The sequence below is a fragment of the Heterodontus francisci genome, chromosome 43 (genome assembly GCF_036365525.1).
Source record: "Heterodontus francisci isolate sHetFra1 chromosome 43, sHetFra1.hap1, whole genome shotgun sequence".
Classification (NCBI taxonomy): domain Eukaryota; kingdom Metazoa; phylum Chordata; class Chondrichthyes; order Heterodontiformes; family Heterodontidae; genus Heterodontus; species Heterodontus francisci.
The window spans coordinates 19687823-19712160 of NC_090413.1; the positions used below are offsets into that span (position 1 = coordinate 19687823).

Genomic DNA, 24338 nt, shown 5'->3' on the forward strand with positions numbered 1-24338 from the left:
CCTTGGTGTCATATTTGACTCCGAATTGAGCTCCCAACCACACATGCTACCATCACTAAAATCACCTATTTCCACCTCCATGACATCTCCCGACACCACCCCTGCCTCAGCTCATCTGCTGCTTAAACCTTCACCCATGTCTTTGGTTACCTTTAGACTTGCCTATTCCAACTCACTCCTGGCCGGCCTCAATGTTCAACCCTCTGTAAACTTGGTCAGCTAAAACTGCTGCTCGTGTCCTAACTCACAACTAGTCCTGTTCACCCCTGTGCTCACTAAGCTGTATTAACTCCTAGTCAAGTAAGGCCTTAATTTTAAAATTCTCATCCTTGCTTTCAAATCCCTCCATGCTCATCCCTATCTCTGTAATCTCCTCCAGCCCACAACCCTCCGATATTGCTCCTCCAATTCTGGCCTCTTGATTGCTCCACCATGGTGGCCATGCCTTCAGCTGCCTGGGCCCTAAGCTCCGAAATTCCTTCCCTAAACCCCTCTGCCTCTCTACGCCTCATTTAAGATGCTCATTAAAACCTACCTCTTTGACCAAGCTTCTGGTCACCTGTCCTATTATCTCCTGATGTGGCTCGGTGTCATATTTTGTTTGATGATGCTCCTGTGAAACACCTGGAAATGTTTCACTATATTAAAGGCGCTATATAAATACAAATTGTTGTTGTTGTTATTCATCTACACTTTTCAAAATTGTGCCAGTTATAGTGTCCTCCTGGGAATCTGAGCTCAGAATTATAATTTAATTGTGGTAAGCTCTGACTTTGGGCATGCATAGGGGTTGTGGTCTAATCTGATGGCTAGCACCACACCGACCAAGCATGACCCAGCTGTAGATAAGTTATTACTTATTGTACCACAACATAAATTTAGTACCATCATAAAAGGGAACCAAATTTTGCCTTTGTGAGCTTATTACAGGCCAGTGTCATTCACTCTGATTACTGACCTATACCTCCTTAATTGGGTAATGGCTGGTCTTGTTACTGGTAATTTCTCAATTGGCAAAATACAGATTAACAAAAACCTTCCTGCAGTCCTCAAAGGGTTAACTCTGCTGTGCCCCAGATCTGCCAGGCTTCCTGCTCCTGGTCATTATTCAGCAATACCTGCTGGAGGTGTGTGTATGTGTGTTCTCATCCTCATGTTTTCCCTTCCCTATCTCTGTAATCTTCTCCAGCCCTACAGCCCCTCTGAGATCTCTGCAGTTCTCCAGTTATGGATTCTTGTGCAGACCTGATTTTAATTGCTGCACCATTGGCGGCCGTGCCTTCAGCTGCCCAGCCCTAAGCTCTGGAATTCCCTCTCTTAGCCTCTCCACCTCTGTAGCCATCTCTCCTCATTTAAGACGCTGCTTAAAACCTACCTCTTTGACCAAGCTTTTGGTCACCTGTGCTAGTGTCTCCTCTTGTGGCTCTGTCAAACTGTGTCTGGTACCGCTCCTGTGAAGCGCCTGGGAATGTTTTACCATCTTAAAGGTGCTATTTAAATGCTGCTGTTGTTGTTTGCTTATGTGTGAGTCAGTATTGTGAGACAGCATGAGTGGAAGCACAGTGAGGATTGGGCTTGCCTGTGAAACCTGCTGACACTTATCACAGTGCATGCTTATCCATGGAGAATGGTCACTTGAGCAGAGTAGCGGTGGTCAGCAAAGAGGAGAAACATCAATAATGAAGTAACATAGGAGAAAGAGTAGGCCATTCAGCACCACAGGCCTCTTCTGCCATTCAGTTAGATCATGGTTGACCTGTACCTTAACTGCATCTACGTGACTTGGTTCTGTGATCCTTAAATACCCTTGGCTAACAAAAATCTGTCAATCAAAGCTTTGAATTTTTCACTTGACCCTCAGCCTCAACAGTTTTTTGGGGGGAGAGAGTTCCTGATTTCCACTACCCTTTATGTAAAGAAGTGCTTCCTGACATCACCCTGAATGGCCTAGCTGTAATTTTAAGGTTATTCCCCCTTATTCTGGACTCTTTCCCGCCCCCCCCCCCACACCCCCCACCCAAGGAAATAGTTCCTTTCTATCTACTCTATCAATGTCTTTAACCATCTTAAACACCTCGATTTAGATCACCCCTTAATCTTCTATACTCAAGCCTGGCTGTGTCACACACGGGACCTCGGACTATCAGGGTAACAAGGCTGGTCTGAAACTTAGGATAGACTTGAGGAGCAGTGAGGGAGGTTGCTTTGAGGCCCAGGAGCATTGCTGTTGGAGTTCTCCAAGCTGCAACTGTATGTACCACATCACTGGCTGATAGCCGTGGTCAGTGGAAAAAGTGGTTGCTTTTTTTCTGCCTCCTAGGTTGCACAAAGTACTAGTAATCCAGAGGCATGAGTTCAAGTCCCAACATGGCAGCTGGGGAATTTAAATTCAATTAATGAAATAAATTTTTAATTAAAAAGCTAGTATCAGTAATGGTGACCATTAAACTACCAGATTGTTGTTAAAAACCCATCTGATTTACTAATGTCCTTCAGGGAAGGAAATCAGCTGCCCTTACCTGGTCTGGCTGATACATGACTCCAGACCCGCAGCAATGTGGTTGACTCTTGACTGCCCTCTGAAATGTCCTAGCAAGCCACTCAGTTGGTGGCTCACAACCCCCTACTCAAGGGCAGTTATGGATGGGCAATAAATGCTGACCTTGCCAATAAAGTCCACATGCTATGAATGAGTTTTTTTAAAAACTCCCTCCCCCTGCTCCAGAGGTTACCACAGACTCGACCAGAAGTTACCACAGACTTGACCAGAAGTTACCACAGAATTCCACTGGCCTTGTCTATAACTGGGACAACTTCTAGTAAAAACATTTTTTGTTTCAACTTTTCCATGTAATCAGTGGTGACTAAAAAATGAAGTAATGGCATATTTGTTTGTTGTTTTTTCCCAATTAACATAGTCTGAGGTTGTGGCAGCGGAGGTGAAAGGATCGGAAGGACATACTGTAAGTAGACTAGTTTGTAGTCCGACCTGCATCTGCGCATCATCTTATTCTCAGGCTGTGCCGGAGGGCTCCTCTTGTTTCGGGTCTTTGGCAAAATGTCGCTAAACTTTGTGCATGCATCATGTTATAAAAGAACAGGAACAATGTCAAGTGTTTCCTGCCGATGTGAACACTTTTGCCAAAAGATTTTTCACGAGTGTTGAGTGAGAGGTACTGGAACCTCCTGTCACAGAAGGGGCTTGTTTACTGATTATTTTATATTTATTTTTGGATTTAAGTTGGGGAAACTGCGGAGGATTCTGCACATCCCATACTCGCCAACCTTTCCTTACTCAAACAACAGAGGACTTTAAAAGGGGGGTGGGGAGGGAGATGAGGAGACTTTTTTAACCCAGCACGTTGTTGCGATCTGGAATATACTACCTGAAAGGGTGATGGAAGTAGATTCAGTAGTAACTTACATAAGGAAATTTGATATATACCGGAAAAGGAAAAAACTGCAAGGTTCTGGGGAAAGAGCAGGGAAGTAGGACTAATTGGATATAAGAACATAAGAAATAGGAGCAGGAGTAGGCTATTTGGCCCCTTGGGCCTGCTCCTCCATTCAATAAGATTATGGCTGATCTTCTACCTCAGCTATACCTTCCTGCACTATACCCATATCTCTTGATTCCCTTAGTATCCAAAAATCTGTCAATCTCTGATTTAATTATACTCCACTGAGCATCCACAGCTCTCTGCGGTTGGAAATTCCAAAAATTCACAACTCTTGAGTGAAGAAACTTTTCCTCATCTCAGTCCTAAATGGCCGACCTCTTATTCTGAGACTGTGATCCCCTAGATCTAGACTGCAACCGGGGGAAACATCCTCCTGAGCATCTATCCTGTCAAGCCCCTGAAGAATTTTATATGTTTCAATGGGATTATTTCTCATTTTTCTAAACTAGGGAATCTAGGTTTTGTCTACTCAATCTCTACTCATTGGACAATCCCCTCATCTCAGGAATCAGTTTAGTGAACCTTTGTTGCACTCCATCTAAGGCCTTAGGTAAGGAGACCAAACTGCACACAGTACTCCAGGTGTGGTCTCACTAAGGCCTTATACAGATGCAGTAAGATTTCTTTACTCTTATACTCCAATCCCTTTGTAACAAAGGCTAGCATACCATTTGCTTTCTTAATTGCTTGCTGTACCTGCATGTTATCTCTTTCAAAGAGCTAGCACAGACATAATGGGCTGAATAGTCTCCTTCTGTGCTGTAAGATTCTGTGAAGAGCTTTTATTTAAACCTCTACTGATGTTTTTGATTCAAACTGACCTCTGCTGAGCCATTAGTGGTTGCCCAACAGCTCCCAGTGGGAGTATTCTTGGTATTAGATGCAAAAGGCAGAGATTTACCTTCATGAGCAGGGAAAGTCAAGCTCACCACCTCCTCTTGTGCACGTTGTGAGCAGAAGCCTTTGCAACCAGCTCAGGGAATGATTGCGGGACAAGGCTAGAGAAATGATAAAGGATAATAATTTCAGAAATAATAAAAGATTGTTTAGAGCATGCAGCGATGCAGAAAGGAAATGGTGCTCTTGCTGGGAGGCAGCTGTACCACAGGAGGTGATTAGATTTGGTTCATTGTCCGCAACACATTTACACCATCAAATTACTAAACACCTGCCTATCGCCTTACGCTGCTGATTAGCCACAGTTGTACTGAGATCCTTCAAGGCCAGGACCTTGGGGACCAGCTGTCCATAGAAATCAATGGAGGCATTCGCATTCCTCCTGAGGTCAGGCATTCCCAGTTCAGACTCAGTCCCGTCTTGTCCCTCCCAGCCGTCCCACCTCCAGATAAGATGTGGGAGTAATGGGGAGAAATTGCAGGGCGTATAGAAGGTACCCCAAAACATAGATTTTGTTGTTTCTTTTTTGTGATTGATTTCTTGCATTGTCTGTAACTGCATGCCTGATGTTTCACTGCATCAAGTGATGTTTTGGATCAAGGGAACATAAACAGACTTATGGAGTACACCCCACCCTCATTCTAAAGCTCCCAGTTATAATACCTTCTCTGTTGCACACCCCACCCTCATTATAAGTCTTTCAATTCTAACCCTCTCTATCGTTCACCCTCAGTATAAGGCTCCCAGTTATATCACCCTCTCTGTTACTTACCCCACCCTCAGTAAGGCTCTCAGTTACAACACTGTTACTCATTCTACCCTCAGTATGAATCTCCCAGGTATATTAACCTCTGTTACTCACCCCATCCTCAGTATAAGGCTGTCAATTATAACACACTCTGTTACACACCCCACCCTCAGTATAAGGCCCTCAGTTATATAACTTAATAAGGATGTCATTTTAATTATTACCCAGTGTCCCCAGACACTGAGTTACATCTCCTTAAAATAGTGTGGAGTGTATTCCCTAAAATGGTCAACAGTGTAAATTGAAAGTGTTATTTGTGAAGCTGACTGCAGTTTAATGTGAATTGAGACCGGAAATGAGAGTCAGGAATCAGCCTTGTGTGGAATGTGTGCCTTGTGATTCCAGCTTCATGTCAATGTCACAGTCGCAGTTTGCTAAGCATCTGTTCTGCATGGTGCCCTATTGCCCTCTTTCATGTATGAATGATCATGTCGGTGGTAGGGGGAATGGGGGTTTGCATTGATTATTTCTTTTATCTGTAACCTTCTGTGCTGTACAGAGCAGAGTCTGTGTGGGTGAATGCAGACTTTTCCTCTGCCAGTTGGTTGAGAGGGTGGGTACAGAAGCACAAATGTTTTTAGTTTATTGATTGGATATTTAGTTTGTCTTGACTGCCATTGAATGCAGCACGTCATGGCGATTAGCCACTTGGGTCAGACTATAGTCCTGGTCAGGCCAGAAACCAATGTGAGTGACCACCAAATCTGGCGCTGGTTTCCAGTCTATGGCCTGTTGCACTGGAAAGGTAACTTTGGTTACTTCCAAAGTCTGATTAAATATATCGTGTGCAAGAAAAGCCATGGAAAGATTTTGGATCCAATTAGTGACATGCTCATTTTAAAATGTTAATGCCCATTTTTTTTCTTCCTTTGCCCCTTGTATGTTCTATCCCAGGCCTGCATGTGCCGTGCACTGTATCCTGGCTGGTGGTGTTTGACAGGCTGACACTCCTCACCAACTCATTATGAGGAGGGCGCAGCCTTGACTGAGCATCTCCTGACAGTGGTCAGGCCGGGTTTCAGGGTTCGCAACGGAATGCAGGGCACAAGCTCTCAACCTGCACCTGAGGACTCTCTGGTTAGTGCATTGTGCTCCCCCCACTGTCTTCTGAAGAGCAACACCAGTTAAAAGCAAAGCGATTTAGAATATTTATGTTGCAGAGCGAATTTGTTGCATTGTGTCTCAGCCCCCACTCCCTCCTCCATGTGCGATCATTAACCTGTTACCTGTTTGATTGTAGGAAGAAGATGAGGTTCCTGATGATGAAACGGTGAATCAGATGATAGCCAGACACGAAGAGGAATTCGATCTCTTCATGGTACGTAGTGACCAATGCGTTGGCAAGGGTTTTCTACTCTATTGTATTGCGACATTGTTTTTCCTGATTTCTTTCTACTCTCCTCTCCTGAAAGCCCTGACTCCTGATGGTGCACAGTTTCCTTGGGCCTTTAAACTCTCTGGGTACCTTGCCCAGGTTGTCCTGCTTCATGTATGAGCCTAGGCAGTGTCAGCCACATATTCAACCTTGGAATGCATCACACCTGGCCCGATATATCCTTTCTCAATGTCCACAGATGCACTTTCCATTGTGAATTTCTGACTAGTGTATCAGGAACCCTGGCTGATTTGCTCACCTCCTCCACTCACCAATCCAGTGGTGCTGAGGCTAGTTGTATCAGCCCGACTCCACTACTGGCCTGCCAGAAACCAGCTGACTCTGTAAAGATGGAGAATCAAAGCTGGGACTCTGATCCACATTGTTTATTCCTACAGTGGTTTCTGCCTTTACATGCTGGGGCACCAGGAGTGTGGGTAGCACTCGCTCCTCTGAATCAGAAAGTTGTGTGTTCAGGTCCCACTGTAGAGACTTGGGCACAGAAATCTAGCTGATACTCCCGTGTAGTACTGAGGGAGCGCTGCACTGTCAGAGTTGCTGCCTTTCAAGTGAGATGTTAAACTGAGACCCTGTCTGCTCTCTCAGGTCGATATTAACGATCCTGCAGCACTATTTGAAGAAAAGCAGCGCACTTCTTGCCACTGTGCTGAGCCAATATATATCCCTCAATCAGCATCACTAAAATAGATGATCTGGTCATTATTGCAATGCAGTTTGTGGGAGCTTGCTGTGTACAAATTGGCTGCCTCATTTCCTACATTACAATAGTGGCTAGACTTCAGAAGTATTTCATTGGCTTTCAAGAGTTTTGGGACTTCTCAAGGTTAAAGGCGCTATAGAAATGTAAGTTTGTTTTTCTTTTACTGGGTATGGTGCAGGCTTTTCCTTAACACTGGAGCCCCTTGCTCTGCACCCACAGTCTGAGCAGGCGTCTCGCAGCAGAAGGTAGGGGAAATCACAATAAAGGTGGGGGTGGCCGGGCTTAATAGTGCTGCTGGGATGGCAGGCAGATTGGTGTGAGTGACAGTTCATTGAGTGAGCACCGCTCAGTTGCAGACCCAGAAAGGAAAGGGGATGTGAGTGAGGAAGATCTGTTCAGTTGTCTTTCTCTTGCTTGGCTTAGCGGATGGATTTGGACCGTCGCCGAGAGGAGGCTAGGAACCCGAAGCGGAAGCCGCGGTTGATGGAGGAAGATGAACTTCCAAACTGGATCCTGAAAGACGACGCTGAGGTGGAGAGGCTGACATGCGAGGAGGAGGAGGAGAAGATGTTCGGCCGAGGCTCGCGTCAGCGCAAGGAAGTGGACTACAGCGACTCCTTAACCGAGAAACAGTGGCTCAAGGTAGGAGTGTGAGTGCGTGGGAATGCAGCCCAGTCATCGGGCGCTTTTACACATGAAGAGCACAGGCCAAACACAGCACCATCACCCAAGGGGATAAATCCTTCCAGAGGCAGTCTGCTTCTCCAAGATATACAGTCACAGTGGATATGGTCAATGAAACCAGGTGAAGGAGTGAGTTAGTAACTGTACCTATTGATTGAATTCTATGGTAATGGAAACATCTGCATGTTCCTCTGGTCTACCCATCCCATCAGGATTACACACACACCCAAACACACACTCATACCCCACAGGTCCACTGGCTGAATAAGGTACCAAAAAGGATGGGTTTCATTGTGATCTCTTTCTCTCCCAACAGGCCATAGAAGAGGGCAACCTCGAGGAGATTGAAGAAGAGGTTCGTCAGAAAAAAGCCCGCAAGCGAAAGAGAGACGTCGACCCGCCCTTGGTCATGGCGACCACCAGCACGCGCAGCAGCCGGGACAAGGACGACGAAGAGAAGAAGAAAAAGAAACGCGGACGGCCACCGGCAGAAAAACTATCGCCAAACCCACCGAACCTCACCAAAAAAATGAAGAAAACTGTGGAGGCGGTGATCAAATACAAGGACAGGTTAGTGAGAGGGTCACTGGGGCTGGGCAGGGGGTTAGTGAGAGGGTCACTGGGGCTGGGCAGGGGGTTAGTGAGAGGGTCACTGGGGCTGGGCAGGGGGTTAGTGAGAGGGTCACTGGGGCTGGGCAGGGGGTTAGTGAGAGGGTCACTGGAGGATTATGAGTCACCCAAGGGTTAATGAGAGTGCGGACAAGTGTAGGACACGAGGACAGGTTGGCGAGAGCAATGAGCTGGGAGCAGGATACTGTGCACACTGAGATTACACTTGTGTTAATGCTGTCTACCTTTTGCTGCTTTTTTTGCTGGTATCTAATGTATAATATTACTTTTTTTTTGTCTGTCCGGACTATTTTGATTGGTCAGTTTAAGGGATGCATCTGTTGGTGAGTTGATTTGGTGGACAGTACCTGACGCACGTGGGGTGCATAGAGGACTGGAGCACATGAAACACTGGCGGTGGCAGGGTGGGCGGGTGTTGTTGGTGGACAAAAACAGCGGAAGGTAAGGGGAGCCCGACAACAAAGTTACCCTGGCTGGAGAGATTGTTTCTCTGATGGATGGGATGGGATTAATGGGAGGATTGGAAATGGCAAGAGCAAAATGGGATGGCGTAGGAGGGATGGAAGGGATGGGGATGGCATGGGAGGGAGGGGATGTCACAGGAGGGGTGGAGGAGATGATGGAATTGGTTAAGTGTGGCGAAATGGCAGGGACAATTATTTGATACAACTTTTTCAGGCAGATTTTAAAGAAATACAATGTTTATTTCTCAAATAATATTGAGACCTGCCTTTTCAAATCAGGCGAAAATAATTTCCAATTAGACTTTCATATTCTATGACTATAAACAAGTCACAAGGCCAGACTCTTGACAAAATTTGTATCTATATACCTAGGTCTGTTTTTACACATGGACAGCTTTATCTGGCTTTGTCCAGAGTTAGAAGTTTTGATTCTGTTAAAGTCTTTGGTGAAAGACTAGAAATCCTGTATTCAAGGAAGTACTTTTGCAATAAAGATACTAATTTGACCACAAATGTTTAGCGGGTCTCTGCTAGTTTACATTAATTTTGCTCCAGTGGGAGTGTTTACTCTAGACCACCTCGACAAAGAAGGATTCACTCTGCACCAGCTGGACACCACCCTAGACTACTCTAAAGAAGATCTGGGTGTATCCCCCAACATAATCTTCTCTTCCAAAAGTGTTGGCTGAGGGTTTCTCAGATGTTTTCTGCCTTCCAGTCGCTTGGCCATGTGATATTCTCCAGATGTTGAGAGTAGACATTGTGCTCCAGGAGGCTGTTTGATCATGAAAGGCTTCACAGCTGAGCCCACTGCCATCCTCAACCAAGCTTCCGCACAGGCATTCTCACCAGTGGTCTTAGGATAGAGATCAGAAGTAGGAACAGAGGCTGGTACTTTTTCCCCCTCATTAGCCAAGATGGTGCTAAGTCAATAGTACAGCTAGTATCCCCAACTATTGTGCTGGGTGAGCTGCATGAGGTACGCAGACTAGGGATGGAGCCTGGGATCTTCTGGTCTATATAGCTAAGCACCGCATCATTTCCTATTATCCCAGTGGGAATGCTAGAGGACACAGATTTAAGATAATTGACAAAAGATCCAGAGGTGAAATGAGTGGATTTTTTTTATGCAGTGGATTATTATCATCAGGAATGCACTGCCTGAAAGGGAGGTGGAAGCAGATTCAATGATTTTCAAAAATGAATTGAATAAATACTTGAATGGGAGAAAATTGCAGGGTTATAGAGAAAAAGGGGAGTGGACTAATTGGATAGCTCTTCCAAAGAGCTAGCACGGACATGATGGGCCAAATGACGACCTTCTGTGCTGTAAGATTCTATGCTCTATCATATCTTCTCAAAGCTGTAGCCCAGGATTCTGAAGTCTGTAATTAGCACAGACACTAAATCAAGAGTCAGCATGTTACTGCTAAACGCTGGTTAGTGTGTGTTGTATTGAGGGTGAGATGGCAGTGTTATGCCACTAACATTATGCAGTGTCAGCAGACACCAGCACTTTATATCTCACACAGTACTCCTTCTGTGCCGTGAACGGCTGATAATCGACATTTTTTTTCTGTTTTAAAGCAGTACTGGCCGACAGCTCAGTGAAGTCTTCATTCAACTTCCATCTCGCAAGGAGCTTCCAGAGTACTATGAACTTATCCGCAAGCCTGTCGACTTCCGGAAGATCAAGGTACGCTCGCTCCCACACGACCATTTGCATGGCGGTCCTGTGTCTATAATGTGCCGAATGCTGGGTTTCATGCAACAAGCTCCAGCACGTGGTGTCACTGTAACTTCCAAATATGCCACATGAACCATTCCAGGGTTTCAAAAAATGTCCTTCCGTCCACCATGTAACCTTTCATAGCTGGCAATGGGGTCTGTAGCAATGCTGCATATGAAGTGAGCAAAGGAGTTATGAGGCAGCCAGGCTCTGTCAGGTAGAGGAATAGTGGGTGAGAATTTGTGCCCCAGGGCTTAGTCCCGCAGTCTGATGGTACGTGGTGCAATCCAATCGTACATGGCCCACTCTGATGGTACATGCAGTCCAATAGTACATGTCCAAGTTTGATGCTATATGGCACAGTACAATAGCACAGACTCCATTCTGACAGTACATGATGCAGTCCAATGATACATGCCCCATCTGATGGTGTGTGCCTCCTCTGGATCCCGTACTGCTTTCTTTCATTATCAGGGCTTTTGCCTTAATTCACTGTGGCCATAGCCTGGGTTGAAGTCTCCTCTCCTGTTGCTTTGAGAGTTACTCTGTGCTTGGTTGATGGGAAGTGCACTCTTTGGAGAAGCACTGACCCTGTCGGCTCTTCCTTCCTTCAAGTGCAGTTCGAGTGCACTTTGTTTCTGCACACTGTTCTGTGTGTTTTGCCTGACAGAGACTCATTGAACCCCACCCAGTTTATGAGCGAGTTATGAACCATTCTGAGTAACAGCAGGCACTAATGAGGGGTCACTGCACATTCCTGGAAGGATGATTTGGATTTGTTGCACTTGTGTTGTTGAATGAGCTGACTGCCACCTTTCTCTCAGTAGGAGCGGATCCGTAATCACAAGTACCGCAGCCTCAATGACTTGGAAAGAGATGTGATGTTGCTGTGTCAGAATGCACAGACCTACAACCTGGAGGGATCACTGGTGGGTAACAGAAAGGCTTGCAATCATAGAATCGTATAATGCAAAAGGAAGCCTGTGCCAACTCTTGAAAGAGCTATCGATCAGTCTCGCTCCCCCATCCTTTCTCCTTAGGCCTGCAAATATTTCCTTTTTTAAGTATTTATCCTGTTTTTGACAGTTATTATTAAATCTGCTTCCGCCACCCATTCAGGCAATGCTTTCCAGATCACAGTAATTCACTGCGTAAAAATGTCTCCTCATCTCTCCCCTAGATATATTGCCAATTATCTTAAATATATGTCTGCTGGTTACTAACCCTCCTGCCACTGGAAACAGTTTCTCCTTATCAACCTATCAAAACCCCTCATAATTTTGAAGCTCTCAATTAAATCTCCCCTTAGCCTTCACTCTTCTAAGGAGAACAATCCCAACTTCTCTAATCTCTCTATGTAATTGAAGGCACTCATCCCTGGTACCATTCTGGTAAATTTCCTCTGCACTGTCTCTAAGGCTTTGACATCCTTCCTAATGTGTGGTGTCCAGAATTGGACACAATATTCCAGCTGAGGCCTAACTAGTGATTTATAAAGGTTTAGCATAACTTCCTTGCTTTTGAATTGTATGCCTCTTTTTATAAAGGTTCATGATGTGATTTATGTTTGTAATCAGGCACCTCAGTTCATCAAATGATTGGCCTATTTAGCAATTAGCATCCATGCACCCCTAGAAATATATTTATAAAGATTATCTGTTCAAGCCATGCAAAAGCGTAGAATGATCTCAAGGTGTTCAGTCATCAGATGTTCATTGCACAAGCTACCCCACCTCAACCCATTAAATCTCCTGACTAAAGCTTGTTGAAAATGCCTCCCTTAACCCAGAAGAGAAAACCAGCAAAACTGCAGAACCTCTGTCTGACCTTCTATCATACACTGCACATTCCTGACCTGACTTTGTTGCCAATGCATCTGCAGCTAATCAAACCCTCTTTCTGGCACTCTTAGATCTATGAAGATTCGATTGTGCTTCAGTCTGTTTTCACCAGCGTACGTCAAAAAATCGAAAAGGAAGAAGACAGCGAAGATGATAGTGAGGAGGGAGAGGAGGAGGAGGAGGAAGGATCGGAGTCAGAATGTAAGATTTGTGGGGCGTTCGGTTTCCATTTTGCCTTGAGAGTTTTCAGTTTTGACATTCCATTCCCAGATCTACATGCAGGATTCCCCCCACTTCCACAAAAAACCCTTCAAGAGGGTGACTGAGAAATGATTTTGGGGGGTTGGTGGGGTGGGTGATGGTTTGGTTCAGATGGTGGAATTTTGTAACTGCCAACATCGCAATGTAATTAATGGTTAGGGATGTGCTGCGCTCACTGTTTTCCACTGATCCACTCCAGGGAAGATATACTAGCATTTTACTTCCCCTTCATCAGTCTGTCCAGTTCCTTCTGTAGCTGGCTATGACAACCCTGTCATGAGGGCCAGACTCGCAGCCCAAGCGATAGAGGATGGTACAGGGTGGCATGTACAGAACTGTGGGGAAAATCGCCTAACTGCTGTCTGAGCCAGAGTAGGGTCCACATGACTTAAGGGGAAGAGGGAAACCCTGATAATGGTCTGTCCAAAGAGAGTATTCATGTGAGGCACATGCCCGAGAGCTGCCATCTTATGGAGCAGTTAGAGAATGAGTATGTCTAGGGATGAGGGAAGGAACACTCTTGGATCGAGGGAATACCCTTGGGTTGAGGGAACACATTCTGGACAAGAAGAAATTCTGACTGATTAATAGATTAGTGAATGAACATTTCCAGGGTCAAGGGAACACATTCTGACTCTGATTAATAGATTAGGAAATGAGAACATCCAGGGTCATGGGAACACACTCTGACTCCAATTACTACATTGTTACTGGTTGTGATGAGAGTGAATGTACTTGGATTAGGTACACCCTTTGTGATCCCATCTCTCTTTCTCCCTCTCAGCTCGTTCAGTGAAAGTGAAGATTAAGCTAGGCCGGAAGGAGAAGAGCCTGGATAGAGTGAAAGGGCGCAAACGCTCCAGCCGTGCCTCCAAGTCCAAACCCGTTGTAAGCGATGATGACACAGAGGAGGAAGTGGATGAGGTGGGACCCAGTACCTGAGCCCGTTATTGCAGTATTTACATTGTACAAACTTGAGTTTAAGCCAGTGACACGGGATCTCCAGTATTGGGTAGCCAGTAGCCTCCTCCATCTTGACCTCATGCATTCAGAGTTGTAGCTTTTAATTCCTGTAGCTGCCTGCCATTTAATTCACCAGCTACAGTTAATGAGTTTCTTGTGTTTTTTTATGAACTGCACTGCACCATGCAATAGCAGGAGTGAGAAGGACAAAAACTGCCTTTGTGTTCCACCCTTCCCTTTCCCCCGCCACCCCCCGACCCCCAGTTATCAGCCTGAGATCGGAACTCACATCCTACCGCTGCACGGTGCATTGTGCTGGTAAAGCAACCTCCTGCGCCTCTCTTAACTACAAGTTTATTTATCAATTTACTCTGGGCTGAGCTTGGCCTGTGTGAGTATATGGGCGCTACAACTAATCTCTTTGTCCCCAGAACCAGGGAAGGGAGAAGTCAGCCAGACTTCCCACTTATGATTGCCATCCAGCAACGACTGCTGGAAACTGAACGTGAGAGGATATTAGGTGAGGATAGGACTGGACTTGGCCATGGCGACACCCCCCTCCCATGGTTGAATCGCCTGCTGATACTCACCAAGGTCCACATAAGAAGAATGGGCAATTGGGTGAAGTACCAGATGGTAGTCAGTGCCGACAGGAGCAGGTGTTAGGGAGGGTGTTGGGAGGAGGAATATCAGGAATATGAAAGCTGTACAATTGGAATTATATCAGTGACTACAATCGTTTGTCTGTACATTGTTAATAGACTTACCAAGAGAATTTAAAATGTGGCAGGGTTCCAGCTGGATTGCTGCACTGAAAAAGAGAGAACTGAAGGAACAGGGTGGGAGGAAGGCGGAGCAGTAACCTTTTAGACCATGAATATAATCAGATGGAATTTACTTTATTTTATTTGGTCTCCTTATCTAAAGGAGGATATACTTGCCTTGGAGAGAGTGCAACAAAGGTTCACTAGTCTGATTCCTGAGAAGAGGAGAGATTGCGTAGACTAGCCTATATTATCTAGAATTTAGAAGAATGAAAGGCGATCTCATTGAAATATGTAAAATCCTTAAGGGGCTGAACAGGGTAGATGCTAGGAGGATATTTCCTCTTGCTGGGGAGTCTAGAACTAGATGTCATAGTCTGAGGATAAGGGGTCGTCATTTCAGACTGAGATGAGGAGAAATTTCTTCACTCAAAGGTTTGCAAATCTTTGGAATGCTGTACCCCAGAGGGCTGTGGATGCACACTCGTTGAGTATATTCAAGACAGAGACTGATAAATTATTCGATACTAAGGAATTAAGGAACTTGGGGATAGTGAGGTAGAAGATCAGCCATGATCTTATTGATTGGTGGAGCAGGCTAGAGGGGCCGAATGGCCTACTCCTGCTCCTATTTCTTATGTTCTTATTATTTTTGTTTGTTTTTGTGCCTTTTCAGGAACAGTCAGGAACTGGTAGCGATGAAGATTAATCTCAGGATAACATTCTGTGTTGGAATCTACACTGGGGCTTTGTCCATCCTTCCAAGAGTGACTGTGCGATGTTCTCGTACCTGTGTCCGGCTAGCAGTGTAGTGTACATTTTTAGTATACGATGTAAACTTGCATATTTACAGCAGGAGAGGAGAAGGCATGTAGGATTATCAACTTAGTGTCTCACCATGTTGAAGCCGGTCGTGTTCACAATGGCATTAATGGTATGGGGCTTTTCCAAGCTGGCATTATTTTTGTGCAAAAAGCGTTAACTCTGACAAGAACACAGCTGCTAACTGCAGGCATCCCGCAATCTAACTCCTCCTCCAACACGCCTCCCCCCCCCCCCCCCGCCCCCACACACTTTTTGTTTCCTGCTGAGTTTCCCCCCACTGTGTAATATATAATCCGTTTGGTTAATCGTTACATTAATCAAATTAACCAAACAGGGTTGAATCGGGGACTGTGACACTAACCTGTGAGTTAACTCGTTGCTGGATGGTGCATTGCATTCTGCACAACAAATGACAACTTGAAAAAGTCTGACCAGGGAAAGAACAAAAACTCATGATTTGGGAATACTTGATTTTTCTAGACGTTTGTTTCCTTTCTCCGTGCGAGCGCAGTCGGTCACATGCAGTCCTTGCCTCATTGTATTGTGACATGTGTAAGCATGTGTATAGGAATTTACTCCCATTACTATACTGTATTTTAAACAGGTCAAAACCTTGCCTTCTTTGCAGACCGCAAGGGAATTCTGTACTGTCATTATCACTGGACTACAATAAAATTATTACTTGACTGTGTCTGACGTGTGTGTGCACGTTCATGTTTGTCTTTTACTTCAGCAACAACTTGCATTTATATAGCACCTTTAACATACCAAACTGTTCCAAGATGTTTCACAGGAGTGATTATCAAACAAAATTTGACACAGATCCACATAAGGACATATTAAGAGAGGTGACCAAAAGTTTGGTCAAAGATAAGTTTTAAGGAGCCTGTTAAAGGAGGAGAGAGAGGTGGAGAGGTTTAGAGAGGGAATTCCAAAGATCAGAGTTTAGACAACTGAAGGCATGGCTGTCAATGGAATGATGAAAATCAGGGCTGCGCAAGAGGCCAGAATTGGAGGGGCACTGAGATCTCAAAGAGTTGTAGAGTTGGAGGAGGTTTCAGAGATAGAAGGGGCGAGGCCATGGAGGGAGTTGAAACAAGGGTAAGAATGTCAAAATCAAAGCATTGCTGGACTGGGAGTCAATGTAGGTCAGCGAGCACAGGGATGATGGGTGAACAAGACTTGAAAGTTAGGATATGGGCAGCAGAGTCTTGGATGAGCTCAAGTTTACAGAGGGTGCAAGGTGGAAGGCCAGTAAGCAGCACATTGGAATAATCGAGTCTCGAGGTAACAAAGGTTGAAGAAATCTTGCCTAACAGCTCTACAAAGGAGATTTATAGTTTGTTCTCTCCTTATCTATGAACAATGGCCTCAGCACCCCACATTCACCCATTTGTATGATGACATTAAGAGAGCTTTTGGGCCAACCATCAAGAAGATTGCCCCCTCAAGTCTAAATCAGGGGACACGATAACTGACCAACGCAAGCAAATGGACTGCTGGGTGGAGCACTACCTAGAACTGTACTCCAGGGAAAATGTTGTCACTGATACCGCCCTCAATGCAGCCCAGTCTTTGCCAGTCATGGATGAGCTGGACGAACAGCCAACAAAATCGGAACTCGGTGATGCCATTGATTCTCTAGCCAGTGGGAAAGCCCCTGGAAAGGACGGCATTACCCCTGAAATAATCAAGAGTTCCAAGCCTGCTATACTCTCAGCACTCCATGAACTGCTTTGCCTGTGCTGGGATGAGGGAGCAGTACCACAGGACATTCTTCTTTCTTTTCTTTCTTTTGGGCCTCCTTATCTCGAGAGACAATGGATACGCGCCTGGAGGTGGTCAGTGGTTTGTGAAGCAGCGCCTGGAGTGGCTATAAAGGCCAATTCTGGAGTGACAGGCTCTTCCACAGGTGCTGCAGAGAAATTTGTTTGTTGGGGCTGTTGCACAGTTGGCTCTCCCCTTGCGCCTCTGTCTTTTTTCCTGCCAACTACTAAGTCTCTTCGACTCGCCACAATTTAGCCCTGTCTTTATGGCTGCCCGCCAGCTCTGGCGAATGCTGGCAACTGACTCCCACGACTTGTGATCAATGTCACACGATTTCATGTCGCGTTTGCAGACGTCTTTATAACGGAGACATGGACGGCCGGTGGGTCTGATACCAGTGGCGAGCTCGCTGTACAATGTGTCTTTGGGGATCCTGCCATCTTCCATGCGGCTCACATGGCCAAGCCATCTCAAGCGCCGCTGACTCAGTAGTGTGTATAAGCTGGGGATGTTGGCCGCTTCAAGGACTTCTGTGTTGGAGATATAGTCCTGCCACCTGATGCCAAGTATTCTCCGAAGGCAGCGAAGATGGAATGAATTGAGACGTCGCTCTTGGCTGGCATACGTTGTCCAGGCCTCGCTGCCGTAGAGCAAGGTACTGAGGACACAGGCCTGATACACTCGGACTTTTGTGTTCCGTGTCAGTGCGCCATTTTCCCACACTCTCTTGGCCAGTCTGAACATAGCAGTGGAAGCCTTACCCATGCGCTTGTTGATTTCTGCATCTAGAGACAGGTTACTGGTGATAGTTGAGCCTAGGTAGGTGAACTCTTGAACCACTTCCAGAGCGTGGTCGCCAATATTGATGGATGGAGCATTTCTGACATCCTGCCCCATGATGTTTGTTTTCTTGAGGCTGATGGTTAGGCCAAATTCATTGCAGGCAGACGCAAACCTGTCGATGAGACTCTGCAGGCATTCTTCAGTGTGAGATGTTAAAGCAGCATCGTCAGCAAAGAGGAGTTCTCTGATGAGGACTTTCCGTACTTTGGACTTCGCTCTTAGACGGGCAAGGTTGAACAACCTGCCCCCTGATCTTGTGTGGAGGAAAATTCCTTCTTCAGAGGATTTGAACGCATGTGAAAGCAGCAGGGAGAAGAAAATCCCAAAAAGTGTGGGTGCGAGAACACAGCCCTGTTTCACACCACTCAGGATAGGAAAGGGCTCTGATGAGGAGCCACCATGTTGAATTGTGCCTTTCATATTGTCATGGAATGAGGTGATGATACTTAGTAGCTTTGGTGGACATCCGATCTTTTCTAGTAGTCTGAAGAGACCACGTCTGCTGACGAGGTCAAAGGCTTTGGTGAGATCAATGAAAGCAATGTAGAGGGGCATCTGTTGTTCACGGCATTTCTCCTGTATCTGACGAAGGGAGAACAGCATGTCAATAGTCGATCTCTCTGCACGAAAGCCACACTGTGCCTCAGGGTAGACGCGCTCGGCCAGCTTCTGGAGCTTGTTCAGAGCGACTCGAGCAAAGACTTTCCCCACTATGCTGAGCAGGGAGATTCCACGGTAGTTGTTGCAGTCACCGCGGTCACCTTTGTTTTTATAGAGGGTGATGATGTTGGCATCGCGCATGTCCTGGGGTACTGCTCCCTCGTCCCAGCACAGGCATAGCAGTTCATGTAGTGCTGAGAGTATAGCAGGCTTGGCACTCTTGATTATTTCAGGGGTAATGCTGTCCTTCCCAGGGGCTTTTCCGCTGGCTAGGGAATCAATGGCAACACTGAGTTCCGATTTGGTTGGCTGTATGTCCAGCTCATCCATGACTGGTAGAGGCTGGGCTGCATTGAGGGCAGTCTCAGTGACAGCATTCTCCCTGGAGTACAGTTCTAGGTAGTGCTCAACCCAGCGGTCCATCTGTTTGCGTTGGTCAGTGATTATGTCCCCCGATTTAGATTTGAGGGGGGTGATCTTCTTGATGGTTGGCCCAAGAGCTCTCTTCATGCCATCATACATTCCTCTGATGTTTCCGGTGTCTGAGGCCAGCTGAATATGACTGCATAGGTGTTGCCAGTAGTCGTTTGCGCAACGCCTAGCTGTTCTTTGTGCAGTTCTTCTGGCTGCTTTAAGTGCTGCGGATGTTAAATCGCTGGGGGCTTTCTTGTAGTTCAAAAGTGCAATGCGCTTAGCGGCTATGACAGGTTCCAGCTCTTCATTATGAGATTGAAACCAGTCTGCATTTCTCTTCGCACTTTTGCCGTAGGTGGTCAAAGCTGACTCATAGATGGCGTCTCTGATGTGGGCCCACTTGGTCTCAGCATCCCCTGTGGGAGTGTTTTGAAGGGCTGTTACAAGTGAATTTAGAAATTTTTGTAACAGCTGTGGGTGAGAAATTCTGCTCGTGTTGATGCGCGGGTGGCCCTTCTGCTTGGAATGATGCAACTTCTTTGGTCTGAGTCTAACCTTGCTGCACACCAGGGAGTGGTCGGTGTCGCAGTCCACACTGTGGAAGCTGCGTGTGATTTGAACACTGTTTAAGGCGGCTCGCCTTGTGACAATGAGGTCTAGCTGGTGCCAACGACGTGATCTTGGGTGCCTCCATGAAACCTGGTGACAGGGTTTAGTGTGAAAGAACGAGTTGGTGATGCAGAGGTTATGATAGGTACACAACTCAAGCAGTCTCTGCCCGTTCTCATTCATCCTTCCAACGCCATAGCGCCCAAGGCAGGAGGGCCATGAGTCATGGTCGGCCCCAACCCTGGCATTAAAGTCCCCCAGCAGGAATAGGTGTTCGGTGTTGGGGATGCTGCTAATGATGTTATGGAGTTGTTCATAGAACTGGTCTTTAGCTTCAGGTGCGGAACAGAGTGTTGGAGCATAGATGCTGAGTAGGTGTACTGGACCAGAGGTGGTGAGCAGTCGGATGGACAGTATGCGTTCCGAGCCATTTGAGGGAGGCTCAAATGACCGCGGTGACTGCAACAACTACCGTGGAATCTCCCTGCTCAGCATAGTGGGGAAAGTCTTTGCTCGAGTCGCTCTGAACAGGCTCCAGAAGCTGGCCGAGCGCGTCTACCCTGAGGCACAGTGTGGCTTTCGTGCAGAGAGATCGACTATTGACATGCACGATGCCAATATCATCACCCTCTATAAGAACAAGGGTGACCGCGGTGACTGCAACAACTACCGTGGAATCTCCCTGCTCAGCATAGTGGGGAAAGTCTTCGCTCAAGTCATTTTAAACAGACCCCAGAAGCTGGCTGAGCATGTCTACCCTGAGGCACAGTGCGGCTTTCGAGCAGAGAGATCCACCATTGACATGCTGTTCTCCCTTCACCAGCTACAGGAGAAATGCCGCAAACAACAGATGCCCCTCTACGTTGCTTTCATAGATCTCACCAAAGCCTTTGACCTCGTCAGCAGATGTGGTCTCTTCAGACTACTAGAAAAGATCGGATGTCCACCAAAGCTACTAAGTATCATCACCTCATTCCATGACAATATGAAAGGCACAATTCAGCACAGCAGTGCCTCATCAGACCACTTTCCTATCCTGAGTAGTGTGTAACTGGGCTGTGTTCTCGCACCTACACTCTTTGGGATCTTCTTCTCACTGCTGCTCTCACATGCGTTCAAGTCTTCAGAAGAAGAAATTTTTCTCCACACAAGATCAGATGACGGGTTGTTCAACCTTGCCCGTCTTAGAGCGAAGACCAAAGTACAGAAGGTCCTCATCAGGGAACTCCTCTTTGCTGACGATGCTGCATTAACATCCCACACAGAAGAGTGTCTGCAGAGACTCATCGACAGGATTGCGGCTGCCTACAACTATCAGCCTCAAGAAAACGAACATCATGGGACAGGACGTCAGAAATGCTCCATCCATCAATATCAGCGACCACGCTCTGGAAGTGATTCAAGAGTTCACCTACCTAGGCTCAACTATCACCAGTAACCTGTCTCTCGATGCAGAAATCAACAATCGCATGGGAAAGGTGTCCGCTGCTATGTCCAGACTGGCCAAGAGGGTGTGGGAAAATGGCGCACTGACACGGAACACAGAAGTCGAGTGTATCAAGCCTGTGTCCTCAGTACCTTGCTGTATGGCAGCGAGGCCTGGACAACGTATGTCAGCCGAGAGCGACGTCTCAACTCATTCCATCTTCGCTGTCTCCGGAGAATCCTTGGCATCAGGTGGCAGGACCTTATCTCCAACGCAGAAGTCCTCGAGGCGGCCAACATCCCCAGCATATGCACCCTACTGAGCCAGCGGCACTTGAGATGGCTTGGCCATGTGAGCCGCATGGAAGATGGCAGGATCCCCAAGGACGCATTGTACAGCGAGTTCGTCACTGGTATCAGACCCACTGGCCGTCCATGTCTCCGCTTTAAAGACGTCTGCAAATGCGACATGAAGTCCTGTGACATTGACCACAAGTCGTGGGAGTCAGTTGCCAGTGATCACCAGAGCTGGCAGACAGCCATAAATGCGGGGCTAAAGAGTGGCGAGTCGAAGAGACTTAGCCGTTGGCAGGAAAAAAGACAAGCGCAAGGAGAGAGCCAACTGTGTAACAGGCCTGACAACCAATTTTATCTGCAGCGCCTATGGAAGAGTCTGTCACTCTAGAATTGGCCTTTATTGCCACTCCAGGCGCTGCTTCACAAACCACTGACCACCTCCAGACGCTTACCCATTGTCTCTCGAGACAAGGAGGCCAAAGAAGAAATAAAAAGAATAAATATCAAGAAAGACTAAACAGACTGGGACTCTTTTCTCTAGAAAAGAGAAGGCTGGGAGATAACCTGATAGAGGTCTTTAATATTATGAAGAAAGTTGAGAGAGTAGATGTACAGAAGGTGCTTCCACTTTGTTGGGAAAGTCCAAAACAAGCGGCCATAAATATAAGATAGTCACTAATAAATAAAGAATTCGCCAGAAACTTGCTATCACATGGAATAGTTGAGGCAAATTGATGCATTTAATGGGAAGCTAGATAAGTATATGAGGGAGAAAGGACTAGAAGGATATGCTAATAGGGTTAGATGAAGTACAGTGGGAGGAGGCTCAGGTGGAGACTAAACACTGGCACAGAGCAGGTGGGCCAAATGGTCTATTTCTGCACTGTAAATTGTGTGTAATATTGTTCAAAGGGATTGACTGGTCATGACTGAATGGGCTAAAATGTAAAATGTAATTGTGCCCTTAACTTTAGCCTAATTTCAAAGTTTTCATTTGGTTATCATTCCCAAATATCACAACCATTTTCCACCTTAAGACTTCAGGCATTTCTGATGTGGGTTTATCAGTTGTGTGTGAGCAGCAGAGAGGACTAGATGATCCCAGGTATAGCTTATCCTGACAATGAAGCCAATTACTAGTAAAATATGCTTGTTTGTATCTGGTTGTTGTGTACCTGGATACTAAGATCCAGATTCCATCTTTCTCCAAATACATTTTTCCATCCATATCAAGTGAATTAAGCACACCAAATACATTTTCACCATTTGTGTTGTTATATTAACAATGGCACAGGTTTTTGGAGAATAGAAGCCTAAATAACCAGGCTCATGGATGGAGCCATGTTACCGTACATCCTGGAGACTGTGCACACTGTAGCCACGGTACACCAGTAGTACAGGTGGGCAGATATTCAGTCCAGTGGCAAGGACACTGATCAAGCAAGCTGTTCTGTCCTGGATGGTGTGCAGTTTCAAGTCTTGCTGTGACTGCATCCATTCAGGTGTATTTATTGCACTCCTAACTCTAGATGGTTGAGGGGTTAGAAGGTGAGGCATTCGTTGCTGAGTACCCAACTGTTGCCTTGCTCATGTACAGCTGGTCCAGTTCAGCCTCTGTTCAGACCGAACAGGGCCCTAGGCTGTGCAATTATTCCTAGCCGGAATCAGTGTTACGTCAGAGTTAGAAGTTCTGAATCTCTGCTCTGAAATGTGCTAAGTGCATTTACCGGAAGAGTGAAGAAGGATTGTGGTTCTCAGTTGAGTGCTGTCATTATGCAATCAATAGTTGCAAATACTTACTGTAATTGTTTTTCTAAATGGGGAGGGAGGAGCATGCCCTCACCCCATTTTACCTGCCTGACTTATTGAGGCTGGGCTGGGAGGTGCAGAATAGAGCGTGGTGCAGGGGGAACGGATTGTTCACTCTCAGGTTGGTCAAGGAAAATCAGCTGTGGGCTTATCTGGAGGGCAGGAACAGCCAACATTGCTCAACTCCCCCTCATTTAAATCGTAACCCGTATTAGCCAACTGGCGTAGCATTTAGGCAAACTTCAAGGAGGATGTACAATTGCTTGCTACAAGAACAAACAAAAAGAAAGAACAAGAGAAAATGTTTTTCCTCTTCCCGTAGGGATGTATATTGCGGAATTTTAAGAACAATAAATAGAGACAGAGCTGGCGGGCAGCCATAAAGACAGGGCTAAATTGTGGCGAGTCGAAGAGACTTAGTAGTTGGCAGGAAAAAAGACAGAGGCGCAAGGGAAGAGCCAACTGTGCAACAGCCCCAACAAACAAATTTCTCTGCAGCACCTGTGGAAGAGCCTGTCACTCCAGAATTGGCCTTTATAGCCACTCCAGGCGCTGCTTCACAAACCACTGACCACCTCCAGGCGCGTATCCATTGTCTCTCGAGATAAGGAGGCCCAAAAGAAATAGAGACAGAACTAGAATTTCATAAGAGGACATCAAGTTCCCACCTGTCTTTCTCCATCAAAATACAGTGTGTATTACTGTCCTTGTGTGTCTATCACGCATAACAAAATACAACAAAGCTCCCTGGTACTGCTTGCGACTTGATAACTTGATAATTAAGTCTTCACATCCTGCATTTGACAAAGATCTATTTATGTGAATGTTTGAGAGCTCCAGACGTCATGGTGTGGAAAAAAAATAAATCATACCTCAATCATCTTTTTATTACAAAAAAAAGTGTACAAAACGAGCGACAAAGCCAGTCATTTCCTGTTGCTTTTTCCAATCCTTTAATTAGAACAGTAAAGAGACACTGGGTTGCCCTAGTCCCTTCAAACTAATAAACATCCAAATCATCTGGCTTTGAGATACCTGGTGAAGTTGTTGATCTAACAAGGACAGGAGCTGAAAATCTGGCGCAATTTCCA

At 46.1% G+C, this 24338-nt stretch overlaps 1 protein-coding gene across 8 annotated transcripts in view; it reads left to right on the forward strand.

The window, feature by feature from the left end:
- Positions 1-15391, forward strand: part of smarca4a (SWI/SNF related, matrix associated, actin dependent regulator of chromatin, subfamily a, member 4a) — a 105378-nt gene extending 89987 nt beyond the window's left edge. For 5 of the 8 annotated variants that reach the window (XM_068021084.1, XM_068021080.1, XM_068021082.1 and 2 more), the window contains 9 exons: positions 2919-2963; positions 6407-6484; positions 7686-7904; positions 8263-8516; positions 10628-10736; positions 11597-11698; positions 12682-12811; positions 13656-13795; positions 15275-15391. In XM_068021084.1, coding sequence (XP_067877185.1) covers positions 2919-2963; positions 6407-6484; positions 7686-7904; positions 8263-8516; positions 10628-10736; positions 11597-11698; positions 12682-12811; positions 13656-13795; positions 15275-15307 — 1110 coding nt within the window. In that variant the 3' untranslated portion in view covers positions 15308-15391. The remainder of the gene's footprint in view (positions 1-2918; positions 2964-6406; positions 6485-7685; positions 7905-8262; positions 8517-10627; positions 10737-11596; positions 11699-12681; positions 12812-13655; positions 13796-15274) is intronic. The other 3 variants (XM_068021086.1, XM_068021087.1, XM_068021088.1) reach the window with 3 other exon arrangements.
- Positions 15392-24338: the final 8947 nt, after the last annotated feature.